The sequence below is a fragment of the Eulemur rufifrons genome, chromosome 16 (assembly GCF_041146395.1).
Source record: "Eulemur rufifrons isolate Redbay chromosome 16, OSU_ERuf_1, whole genome shotgun sequence".
Taxonomy (NCBI): Eukaryota; Metazoa; Chordata; class Mammalia; order Primates; family Lemuridae; genus Eulemur; species Eulemur rufifrons.
This window is the reverse complement of record NC_090998.1, coordinates 49,719,894-49,732,833: the sequence shown is the minus strand read 5'-3', so window position 1 is coordinate 49,732,833 and position 12,940 is coordinate 49,719,894. Positions and strand designations below refer to the sequence as shown.

At 39.2% G+C, this 12,940-nt stretch overlaps 1 protein-coding gene across 1 annotated transcript in view; it reads left to right on the top strand.

Annotated features, from left to right (window-relative positions):
- C16H12orf56 (chromosome 16 C12orf56 homolog) overlaps positions 1-12,934 on the top strand; it is a 96,720-nt gene extending 83,786 nt beyond the window's left edge. Inside the window, exon 14 of the mRNA XM_069491246.1 lies at positions 12,743-12,934. Within this exon, the coding sequence (XP_069347347.1) occupies positions 12,743-12,934 (192 nt within the window). The remainder of the gene's footprint in view (positions 1-12,742) is intronic.
- The last annotated feature ends 6 nt before the right edge of the window (positions 12,935-12,940 follow it).

The window sequence follows — 12,940 nt, the reverse complement described above, 5'->3', positions numbered from 1 at the left end:
TTATGTAGCTGACAATTAAAATGAAATGTAAAAATAATACATCAGGGAAAAGCCTACAATAAAAGATTATCGTTAACTCAAGGAGTTATAACAAAGAGGCTTCCCAGGCTGAGTGTTAATTGGGTATAAGGTGGATGAAGGGGCTTAACACGCTTTCTCAGTTTGAAGCCCGAATGGCAGAACTCCTTGTCCTCAGGGTTTCAACCCAGGCTGTCAAGCTTGTCACAAGTCCTTACACAAAGCTTCTGGGCCTTCAACATCCTCACTGATGAATGTGAATTTACTTACTATTCTACTTACTGCTTACATGTTAGCCTTTTAATAATACAGTGCCTCAGAGTATCTAATTGCTGTCCTTTTACCCTCTCAACCTGAAATCCATGTTGGGCCAGCCCAATCAGGAAAATGGCCTAGTTTTGATCTCCCAGACAAATGTAGGAGCCATTTTTAAAAATCAAATTTCTGGGTGACTGTCTAGCTTGGAAAGAAAGACACAGCAGAAATAATAATCATTTAATTCAGTCAATAACTATGTTATACGTTATAATATATGTGACATGTCTGAGTGCCTAATACCTTCCTAGCACTGTACTTGATGCTGCAAGGAAGAGAAGTGTGAGAGGCTAATAGTTATGGATATAGGGATCAACACAATTAAATAAAGGAAAGAAAGAAAGAAAGAAAGAAAGGTATAAGATAGTAAGTACATGACTAACTGTTAATCTCTCTCTTGTATGTACTGTGCTAAAAAGGCACCCTTGTCAAACTTGCTACCATGGTGACAGTTACTAAGAAATGCACAGATGTACATATGAACAGGTTACAGACTTCTGTTTTTTTCTTAAATATGTAGTGTTTTTACAATCAGATGAATGATTTTTTTTTTTTTTTTTTTTTTGAGGCAGAGTCCCGCCTGTCACCCTGGCTAGAGTGCCATGGTGTCAGCCTAGCTCACAGCAACCTCAAACTCCTGGGCTCAAGCAATCCTTCTGCCTCAGCCTCCCAAGTAGGTGGGACTACAGGCATGCGCCACCATGCCCGGCTAATTTTTTCTACATATTTTTAGTTGTTCAGCTAATTTCTTTCTAATTTTTAGTAGAGACAGGGTCTTGCTCTTGCTCAGGCTGGTTTCAAACTCCTGAGCTCAAACGATCCACCCGCCTCGGCCTCCCATAGATGAATGATTCTTAATATCAGTTTCTAATTACCTCTGTGGATTCTCTATACAAGTACTTAAAAAAAACTGGATCAAGAGCATGTAGACCTATCCATGCTGACCCTGAACAGTTTGGGGGTTTTCCTGTTGCTCAGAGATCAGGCTTTAACCCTTCATATGTCATTTGAAAAAGCTATGGAATGATTTGGGATTCTCCTATTGCCCTATAAGAGATAGGGGCAAAGTAAGAACTGGTTCCCTGTAGAAAACTCTCTACTATATCCTCCATTATTCGCAGGCCAAGACCCTCGCACAATTTTCACAAAAGAAACCTTTCCACATCCAGTCATAGGAGTAGCTGCTTGGACAGTGACCACTGCTCTGCTTTAAGGATAAGACTCTTATCTGTGACTACATGGAAAAAAAAAAAAAAAAGGTTTCCAGAGGTGCTGAGTGCTGTTTCTCTGTGGCAGCCCTAAATTACATTTGAATGTCATCCCCAAAGGAAGGTAACACATGACAATAAACACAGATTCTTATGAGGATGGATATTTTCCCTTGGACAGATCTCAATCTATACCTATATATCTTTTTTTTTTTTTTTCCTGTCGCGAGGGGTAGAGTGCAGTGGTGTCATCATAGCTCACTGCAACCTCAAACTCCTGGGCTCAAGCCTCAGCCTCCTGAGTAGCTGAGATTACAGGCGCGTGCCACCATCCTTGGATAATTTCTCTATTTTTTGTAGAGACAAGGTCTCACTCTTGCTCAGGTTGGTCTCGAACTCCTGAGCTCAAGTGGTCTTCCCACCTTGGCCTCCCAATGTTCTAGGATTACAGGTGTGAGCCACCACAACTGGCTTATACCTATATATCTTTATACACACTTAATCACCAGCCTGTTATGTACTGTGCAGAGCACCAGACTAGGTACTATGGAAGAACACTATAGAACAAAATTGAGATCCTGTAGGAGCTTAGAATTTAGAGGGTAAGGTCTTACCGTACAGAAGTAATAGTTATGGAATGAAAAACAAGGTAGAATTGATTCATAGCATTCTGAAATTTTAAAACAAGAAGTATTATGTTTTAAAGATTCTTCTTTGTTTTACAAAGGACAAAAGTAGAGCCCAGACAGGTTAGTAGTTTACCTGAGGTCACAAAGTGAATTAGTGGCAGAACCAAGAATCACAGACATTAAGAGCTTTGTCTATCTCATCTCATATAACAATTATTAAGCATCAGTTCTATGCAAGGAAATATGTAGCTTGAGATAACACATGTAAAATGCCTAGCACAAGATCTGGAACCATCAGCTGTCATTATCACAATGATCATAATGGCTAAGAATACAAATTTTGTTATTAGCCAGATCTTGATGTGAGTCCCAGTTCTGTCATTTACTAGTAGTGTAACAGGAGATAAGCTACTTACCTTTTCCAACTCCCAGTTTCTTCACCTATAAAAAAGGGGAGTTGTGAGGGTTAAATGAGATAATATATATAAAGTGTTTGGTAGATTAGCCAGCATGTTGAAACTGTTCAAACATGAGCTGTTCCACTGCATTTACTAACTTAATAGGTACACAGATTTAACATTTGCTGAAATTTCACTGTCTACAGATACCAGCTCACAATAGTGTGTGACAAAGAAAATAAGAGAAGAAATGCTACTTGGGATGTTATAATATAGGAACTATTTATCATCTTCAATAAACACACACTGATTACCTACAGAATGATGAATAAGACTGAGTTTCTGCTTTCAAGGATCCAGTCTATAGAGGGAGCTGCAAGCAACTAAGCTCCTACGACATGGAGTCATACGTACATTGCAGAGCTAGCACTAAGAGCTCTGGCAGCTCACAAAAGGGCATCCAATCCAGTAAGGGCAGAGATAGGGGAGGGAGCATCAAGGAGGATTTCTCAAATGAAAGAATAAAGAGTTGACCAAAGATGAGCAGAGCTCAATAGTGTCTAAAGTCACAAAGCAGCTGATCTGAACTGGCTCTGGTTCTCAGCATTTGTTCTAATCTTCTCATGTGCTTTCTTACACTGCAGAGTCTAAAGAAGGAAAAACCATATCTTCCCCCATCTCTCTGCAGCTAGGGTTATGCTTCTGCCAATTAGATGCACTTGGAAGGTGGATCCCAGGCTGCAGGCATCTGTTTTGTTTCTGCTGGCAAACTTAGTTGTGGACACACGGGGCGTTTCTGCAGCAGTATTTCAGTGCTAAGACTACTTCTGTGGGTGTTGAGAGGAAGTTGCAGGGGCATCAGTGACCTCTCGATCTTTGGATCACAACTACAGTGGTATGTCTATGAACTAACAGTCCATCGGAGGCCCCTGACTCCCTGCCTTTCTGATTGATGCAGAGGTAGCAGCTCTCCCAGCAGACTGTCCAGCAGTCTTGTCCTAGGAATCATTCCTGGAGACCTGCTAAGTGACCATTCCTTTAGCCTTTCCAGTGATTTTGTAAGCTCCTGATACCCTGTATTAAATACTTTTTTTGCTGAAAATGGTGTGAGTTCTATTTCTTGCATCTAATACACTGACAGAATACAAAAATGCAAAATGTGCTATGAATAATATAGTTTGTAGGGGTCAGAAAACTAGCAAACTTTTTCTGCAAAGAGCCAAGAAAATACATATTTTAAGCTTTATGGGCGACATATGATTTCTTCTCCTCCTTCCTCCTCTTCTTGTTTAATAACTTTTTTTTTTTTTTTTTTTTTTGAGACAGAGTCTCACTCTGTTGCCCAGGCTAGAGTGCTGTGGCATCAGCCTAGCTCACAGCAACCTCAAACTCCTGGGCTTAAGCAATCCTACTGCCTCAGCCTCCTGAGTAGCTAGGACTACAGGTATGCGCCACCAGGCCCAGCTTATTTTTTTTTTTATAGAGATGGGGTCTCACTACATTGCCCAGGGTGGTCTTGAACTCCTGGCCTCAAGTGATCCCTCCACCTCAGCCTCCCAAAGTGCTAGGATTATGGGCTTGAGCCACCACACCCAGCCTATACACCTTCTTTAGAGAAATGTCTATTCAAGTCCTTTGCTCATTTTTAAATCAAGTTTTTTTGTTGTTGTTGAGTTGTAGGAGTTCTTTCTATATTCTGGACATTAAGCCATTAGCAGACATATGATTTGCAAATATTTTCTCCCATTCTTTTGGTTGCTTTTTCATTCTGTTGATTGTGCCAGTCCTGTTTTAATCTATGCCCATGAATGGATATCCAGTCTGGAGTAACTTTCTGGCAGTCTGGCCTGCTCTGGAGTCATCTTCTGTCCTAAAGACATTAGTGGCAATGAGCCAGAAACATCTGTCTTGGATAGTTCAGATCTAGATACTCTGATCCCCTATAATACCCAAAAGCATCCCCATATCTTCACTTTGGGCCAGAACCAGCCAACCCAAGGTTTCTCAGGCTGCAAAATTAGAAGCAGCCTCAAGACTGGGTGAATAAGTGTGAGGTATGGAGGTGGGCTCCCTAGCTTCAGGTTTAGCATTATCAAGTGTCTGCCACTAGAACGCTGAAATCAAACCCAATTTCAATATCCATTTTTTAATTCAACATTGTTCCTTTTTACTTCAAATGGTAGTTCAGTTCAGATTCTTTGATGTTCCATGTTTATTCTGAGGAAATAAAACATCCCAACCCTGGAAACCTTAATGATTCCCAAGCAAATATATGGAGAGTTAATTCAATATTGGTCTCAAATGCAACTCAGTTCATCCAATACTTGCTCCAAAAAAGCCTTCCTGATTCTGTACTAGTAGATATGAACACCACGGAATGGTGCATTTCTTAAAATATCCTATATGAAGAGATAAGATTCTGATTTATAAAAGGTCTAGTTCCTCTTCCAATCACTACTGCCTTTTGGAAGTACACAATTGGAGAAGCTGAATAAGCTGGCTTGTTAATATTGGGGAGATTTTTTTTTTTAAAGGCTGAAAAAATACTGATGTAAAATGACTGACTGCCTGACTGTCAAGACTCTTATTCCTATTGAGATTTAGCACATGATAAAATTATTTATCCTACCTGGCTGTGGAAACAGAAACAGAAACTTTTAGGAAGCCATAAGTGCATAATTTTTCTGGTCCCCACAAGAAAAATAAAACAGGAGGGAAGATTAAGGACAGAGCTGCATACGGTCCACCAGAAGAAATGCTGGAATCGTAGAATCCTAATTCTCTCCCTCCCTGACTTTCATGTTAAGTTGTTGCTATTCAAGTATTTATGTACAATGATTTTCAACACTGCATACCTCTAATCATGAATGTCAGGAACAGTGACATTTAAGTTGCCAATAACAGAAAATCCAAATACAGTAGGTTAAAAAAATACTTATTTTACCCATCATAACAAGAAATCCAGAGATAAGCATTTGCTGACCTTGGTTTAAATGTTCAATGATTTTGTCAAGGCCAAGTCTCTAATTGTCTTGACTTTTTTTTCCTGGAGGAAAGATGGGTACTATAGCTCCAAATATCTTTCCTATGACATTCTTTCCAGCACTGTCCAATAGGAGATTTTGTGATGATGGAAATTTCTGTATCTGTGCTATCCAATATGATAGCCACTTGCCACAGGTCGCTACTGAACATTTGAAATGTGGTTAGTAAAACTAAAGAAGTAAATTTTAAATTTTATTTAGTTTTTAATTTGTTTAAAATGTAAACAGCCACATGTTGCAAGTGGCTACCATATTGGATAGTGCAGTTTTAGACTAATACTGGGCAATGTTATTTAGAGAACAGATCTAAAATATTCTTTCTCTTTTGAACCCTAGTTTCTTACCCCACTACTCTATATAATTCCCTGATCTTGATTTTAAAAATCTCAGATTAATGATTAGATGTGTAGAAAAACAAAATGGGAAGAGCTTATTTAGTGTCAAAAAAGAGTGTGTCTGTATTTTGTCAGACATTAATTTTTTTACTTACAAAAGGAAAAGTAAGTAAGTTGAAAGTTAGATGCTAAAGAGCTATATAATGTATCGCTAATTGTGTCGTATTCTAAGCAAATAATCTGAAAAGAACATGAAAAAGGTTGTACCATACCAAATGTCTGCTTCTTCTTGGTAAGTCAAAGAAGACTTCTCACTCAAATTGTATTTTTCAACCACACTGTTGATACAGTAAGAGGGATAACTGCAGAAACAACTGGATAATGCCTGAATAACAATGTGGAAGCCTTTTACTATGCAGGTGGGAGGCTTATATGTAAGGATAACTCACTAACAGCAGCCATGTTTATGGAGGAAAGATAGACAAATCTTGGTTTGCATCTCAGCCTTATCAATTACTGTTTGTGTGCACTTTGGACAAGTTATTTAATTTTTGAGAGCTTCCATTTCTCCATAATCAAATGGTTATAACGATACCTACCTTGAAGACTTATAGGAAGATTAGTGATATATAAAGCACCTGACATACCGTAAGTGCTACATCAAGGACACTTTTAGTCCATTGTTTATTGAATAAATGAAAGAATGGGCTGGGCACGGTGGCTCACACCTGTAATCCTAGCACTCAGGGAGGCCGAGGCAGGAGGATTGCTTGAGGTCAGGAGTTCGAGACCAGTCTGAACAAGAGCGAGACCCCATCTATACCAAAAATAGAAAAAATTAGCTGGGTGTGGTGGTGTATGCCTGCAGTCCCAGCTACTTGGGAGACTGAGGCAAGAGGATTGCTTTAGCCTAGGAGTTTGAGGTTGAAGTGAGCTATGATCACCCCACTGCACTCTAGCCAGGGTGACAGAGCGATACTCTGTCTCAAAAATATATATATATGTGTATAAAAAATATGAGTGTGCAGACTCAGGCAGAAAATAATAAAAAATAAAAAAAAAGAAGAAGAAAAAAAAATGGATGCCTTGCCCTGTTCTTAATGCCCTTTTGCCCCTAAAGTGGGTTTTTATAACTAAAATGGTTTTGTCACTGGCATCGTAACTAGGGTTATTTTCAAAGACCTGTGAGGAACAGTATCAAATCAATGGTCTTGAGCAAAGTTAGTTTTCTAGACTTAATAGGAGATATTTTGGCTGAAATTAAGAAACAACTTCTTGAGCAATAAAATATTACTGAAGAAGCAGTTAAAGGCTTCCATCTTTAGATATTTTTAGGAAGACAGATAATTCTCTATGCTGAAAGTTTCATTATCTGTGGGAGCCAGCCTCCAGCGATCCTTGCTTCCTAGCAATTCATGCCCTTCAGTAGTCTCCTGCTCAAATTCAATCAAGGCTGGCCGCTAAATATGGTAGAGGTGATGTGTGAATTCTAAGCTAAGGTATAAAAGGCACTGCAGCTCCTTCTCTGGTCTTTTAATCACTTGCTCCAGGATAAGCCAGTTGCCATGAGTGAAGACACTCAAGCAGTCCTGTGAGAGTCCCACGTGGCCAATGGCGTGTGCCAACTTGCTAAACATGTGAGAGAGCCACCTTGGAAGGGAATTCTCTAGCTCTAGTCAAGTCCTCAGATGCCTGCAGCCGTTGCCAACGTCTGATTGCAATCTTATAAAAAGACTGAGACAGAACTGCCCAACTGAGCCGCTCTTGAATTCCTGACTCACAGAAGTTGTGAGCTAATAAATTATTTTTATTGCTTTAAGCCACTAAGTTTTGGGGTTATTTGTCATACAGCAATAGATATCTAACATATCATTAACAAATATTTATTGCTACTATACAAAATATCCTGCTTATGGGATGAACTATGAGGTCATTCAAGGTAATTTCTTGCTTTATAACTTTAATAGTCATTAACTCTATGTATTTTCTTAAAACATTCTTATGAAACAAGAATAATCAGCCAATCAAATATTTAATGAACGTCTATTAAGTTGAAGGTATTATTCTAACTCCTGGAAACATACAAGTTACCAAGAGTGAATCACGAAGAAATAGAAAATCTCAACAGACCAATAATGAGTAAGAAAATTGAAACAGTAATCAAAAACCTCCCAAAAGAGAAAAGCTCAGGACCAGATGGCTTCATGAGTGAATTCTACCAAGCATTTAAAACTGAAGAGAAGGGAACAGTTCCAAACTCATTTTACAAGGCCATCATTACCCTCATGTTAAAACCAGATAAGGATACTACAAAAAAAGAAAATTACAGGACAATATCCCTGATGAACATTGACATAAAAATCTTCAACAAAATACTAGCAAATCAAACTCAACACCACATTAAAAGGATCATACACTATGATCAAGTGAGATTTATTCCTGAGATGTAAGGACAGTTCAACATATACAAATAGTAAATGTGGTAGACCACACTAACAGAATGAAGGATAAAAATCATATGATGGGCCGGGCAGAGTGGCTCACCATTGTAATCCCAATGCTTTCGGAGGCCAAAGCAGGAGGATCACTTGAGGTTGGGAGTTCGTGATCAGCCTGAGCAAGAGCGAGACCCCATCTCTACAAAAAGTAGAAAAATTAGCTAGGTGTAGTGGCACACACCTGCAGCCCCAGCTACTTGGGAGCCTGAAGCAGGAGGATTGCTTGAGCCCAGGAGTTTGAGGTTATAGTGAGTAAGCTATGATTGTGCCACTGCACTCTAGCTGGAGTGACAGAGCAAGAGTCTGTCTCAAAATAACAACAACAACAAAGCTGGAGATATCACACTCCCTGATTTCTAATTATATTACAAAACTATACTAATCAAAATAGTATGGTGCTACCATAAAAACAGACACAGAGACCAATGGAAAAGAACAGAGAGCTGAGAAATAAACTCACATGTATACAGTCAATTAATCTTTGACAAGAGCACCAGGGATACACAATAGGTAAAGCATAGTCTCTTCAGTAAATGGTGTTGGGAACACTGGGTATCTACATGAAAAAAAAGATTATACCCTTATCTTATACCCTATACAAAAATTAACTTGAAATGGATTAAAGACTTAAATACAAGACCTGATATTATAAAAATCCTAGAAGAACACATAGGGGGAAAGCTCCTTGACGTTGATCTTAGCAATGATTTTTTCAGATATGAATCCAAAAATATAGACAACAAAAGCAAAAATAAACAAGTGGAACTATATCAAACTAAAAAGTTTCTGCACAGCAAAGGAAACAATCAATAAAATGAAAAGGCAACCTATGGAACAGGAGAACATATCTGCAAACCATACATATGATAAGTGGTTAATATCCAAAATATATAAGGAGTTCATATAACTCAATAGCAAGAAAACAAATAACCTGATTAAAAAATGGGCAAAGGATTGGAATAAATGTTTTCCCAAAGCAAACATTGAAATGGCCAACAGATACATGAAAACATGCTCAATGACACTAATCACTAGGAAAATGCAAATCAAAAACATGGGATACCATCTCACCTGTTAGGATGGCTATTGTCAAAAAGACAAGCAATAACAAGTCTTGTTGAGGGTGTGGGGAAAAAACACCCCTTATACATTGTTGGTAGGAATATAAATTGGTACAGCCATAATGGAAGATAATATGGAGGTTCTTCAAAAAATTAAAAATAGAACTACCATATGATTCAGCAATCCTACTCCTGGGTATACAGCAAAAGGAAATGAAATAAGTATCTCCAAAAGATATATGTATTCCCATGTTCATTGCAGCATTATTCACAATAGCCAACAGGTGAAAACAAACTGAATGCCCATCAGTGGATGAATTGATAAAAAAAAATGTGGTACATACATACAATGGTATATTATACAGCCATAAAAAGGATGAAAATCCTGCCATTTGTGACAACATAGATTAACTTGAAGGACATTATTATGCTAAGTGAAATAAGCCAGATACAGAAAGACTAATACTCTCACTTATATGTGGAATCTAAAAAAGTTGAACTCATAGAAGCAGAGAATAGAAGGGTGATTTTGCCAGGGGCTGGGGGCTTGGGAAAAATGGAGACATATTGTTAGGTCTGAGTGGAGGGCAAATAGGTGGCAAGACAGGTAGAGGAAGTGGCTAAAGCTGGAGGGTGGGAACCAATCAGAATGCAGAAAAGAAACCACAATATCAGATATTTGTGACCAAAGTCTTTCCCCTGGACGGAGCATACACAGTGAGGAGCTCCTGGTGACCCTAACTGAGCTGGGGCTCATTACCATCTAATTAGCATTATGGTTTTGACACGTTCCCCTCCCCCCCCCACCCTCCTCCCAAGGTTTTTTTGAGAAGGATTCTGGGAAGACGAACGCATAGAAACTGTTATATAACCTCAACCTGTCAGTCACCCAAACGTGGGAAATGACAATCAATCCTACCCAGGAAAGAGACAGGACAAACTAGTGAGCATATAAAAGACAGCGTATGCTAAGACTTCAGGGTCTTCTCGACTCATGGAGAATAACCCGTCCCTCTCTCTGAGATGTACTTTTGTTTTGCAATAAATGTTTCCTGTGTGGGATTGCTTTGTATTTGTGATCACGCCACCATTGGCTCCACTCAGTACCAGTACTCATTCCTGACCCTGGGAACCAAGAATAAGGGAACATCGAGGCAGACCTAACAATAGTCACCGCATGTTTATCAGCACTTAAAAAGTTTCTTTTGCTAGTTTCATATGTGAAAAATAGGATATAGTGATTTTGCATTTCTTTGATTACTAGTGAGGTTGGACATTAAAAAATTATTTGTGTTTTATATTTCTTTGGGTACTTAAATATTCACGTCCTTTAATTCTTACTGGTTAGTAAGAAATCTTGATATGTTAAACACATTAAACCTTTGTCTGACATATATTATAGATATTTTTTCCCAGGTTGGCATCATGTTTTCTTGACATGTAAAAATTTAATATTTTTATATAGTCAAGTCAATCTCTTCCTTTGTAAGTTCTTCTAATCCTTTTATATTTAGAAGGTTCTTCTCTATCTTTAGATCAACTAGTCACTTGTATTTTTTTCTAGTTTACGGGTATATTTTTACAATTTTTTTTTTGTTGCAGTAAACAAAGTGAAAGTCTTTTCATATAGTTAATCATGTCTCCTTCACTATTAATTGGTTTCTTTTCCCTACTAATTTATGATACTACCTTTATTATCTAAAGAATTCTATAGTACTTGGGTATGATTATGAGCTTTGTATTGTCTTTCATTGTCTGTTGGTTTTGGTGTTAGTACGACCTTTTTTTTTTTTTTGATTACTAACATCTATTTAGTCATCAAGAACCATCACATTCTCCTCCAGGAAGACTCTCTGATTCCTCCAAAAAATATGATTGCTCTCCCTCCCCACCTTCTGTTTTTCACTTTTGTCTTTATTTATTTTATTTTATTTTTTGAGGCAGAGTCTCGCTCTGTTGCCCAGGCTAGAGTGCCATGGAGTCAGCCTACCTCACAGCAACCTCAAACTCCTGGGCTCAAGCAATCCTGTCTCAGCCTCCCGAGCAGCTGGGACTAGAGGCACATGCCACCATGCCTGGCTAATTTTTTTCTATATATTTTTAGCTGTTCAGATCATTTCTTTCTATTTTTAATAGAGACGGGGTCTCGCTCTTGCTCAGGCTGGTCTCGAACTCCTGACCTTGAGCGATCCTCCCGCCTGGGCATCCCAGAGTGCTAGGATTACAGGCGTGAGCCACCGAGCCCGGCCTGTTTTTCACTTTTATCACGTATAAAAATCTGCCTTGTATCACGGTTAACAGGGTTGATCTTATTCAATTATATTCTTGAGAACAGGGAACAGGTGTATAATACATATTCATTAAAATTAGATCAGTGGGATTTGCATTAAAAGGTAGTGATGGCAGAACAGCTCTAGTTTGAGACAAAAATGAAAATAAGCAATTCTCTCATTTGTTTAACAAACATTGCCACACTGTCCAATATGAAAAGATTATAACGGTAAGTGAACCCTAGTCTCTGCCCTAGGGGAAAGACACATGCAAATATACATGATTAAATACAGCCTAAGTAGCAAAACAGTAAGCACGTACAAGGAAGGAGAAAGGAAAAAACTAACTTGAGTAGTGGGGTAGTGTTTCAAAGTAGTGGACATACATGTGAGCGGGGTTCATGGTGTTTCTTAAATGTCAAAGGAACGTAATCTGAATGACAACGTGCACCTATTCATATTAATTTATCTTCATTCTGAGATCTTTTAAAGGAAGCTTAGTCTAGTTTGGGTAGGATGGGCAAGCTGAAGAGACTCTTGTGGGTTCCGCTTGACACTGTTTGGTAAACACAGGCCTGAGATAACTACAACGAGATACCGGTGAGAGTTAACCAATAGTGTGTGACAGAATGACAATTAGGCAATGGAGATAAGCGATAAACCTTTACCTGTGGGGCTTCTAATCTATAAATCACTGAAGTTGGTTTAAAAGCTATAAGGCAATATATGTAACCTAAACGTTTGTATTCCGGTAATATTCTGAGGAAAAAAAAAAAAATGACTAAGGCCCTTGTTCTGAGAGTGAGCACAATTCCAGCCACTATTCTCATCTTCCAGCGGGGACCCTGAGGCCCAGAAGAGCCCAGACCAGATGTCATCGCAAGAACAGACGTCACGTACATGTGACGTCATCAGCACTGACGGAGTCTCACGGGGAGGGGCCTCTCAGCTCACCTCAGAACGCAGTCAGCTTCACGGAGCAGCGAATTGGCCGCGTCCCATTCTACTCTGCGGGTCCGAACAGTCAAAGCTGCAGAAGCCCACGCGCCGAAAGAGCTCCGGAGCGGTTACCTTCCTGCCCCCATGACCCCCACCTGCATCTTCTCTGAGGCCCAGGAGCGGTCCCGGCTGCAGCGCGCTCACGAGCCCGCCGCTTGAGGCGGT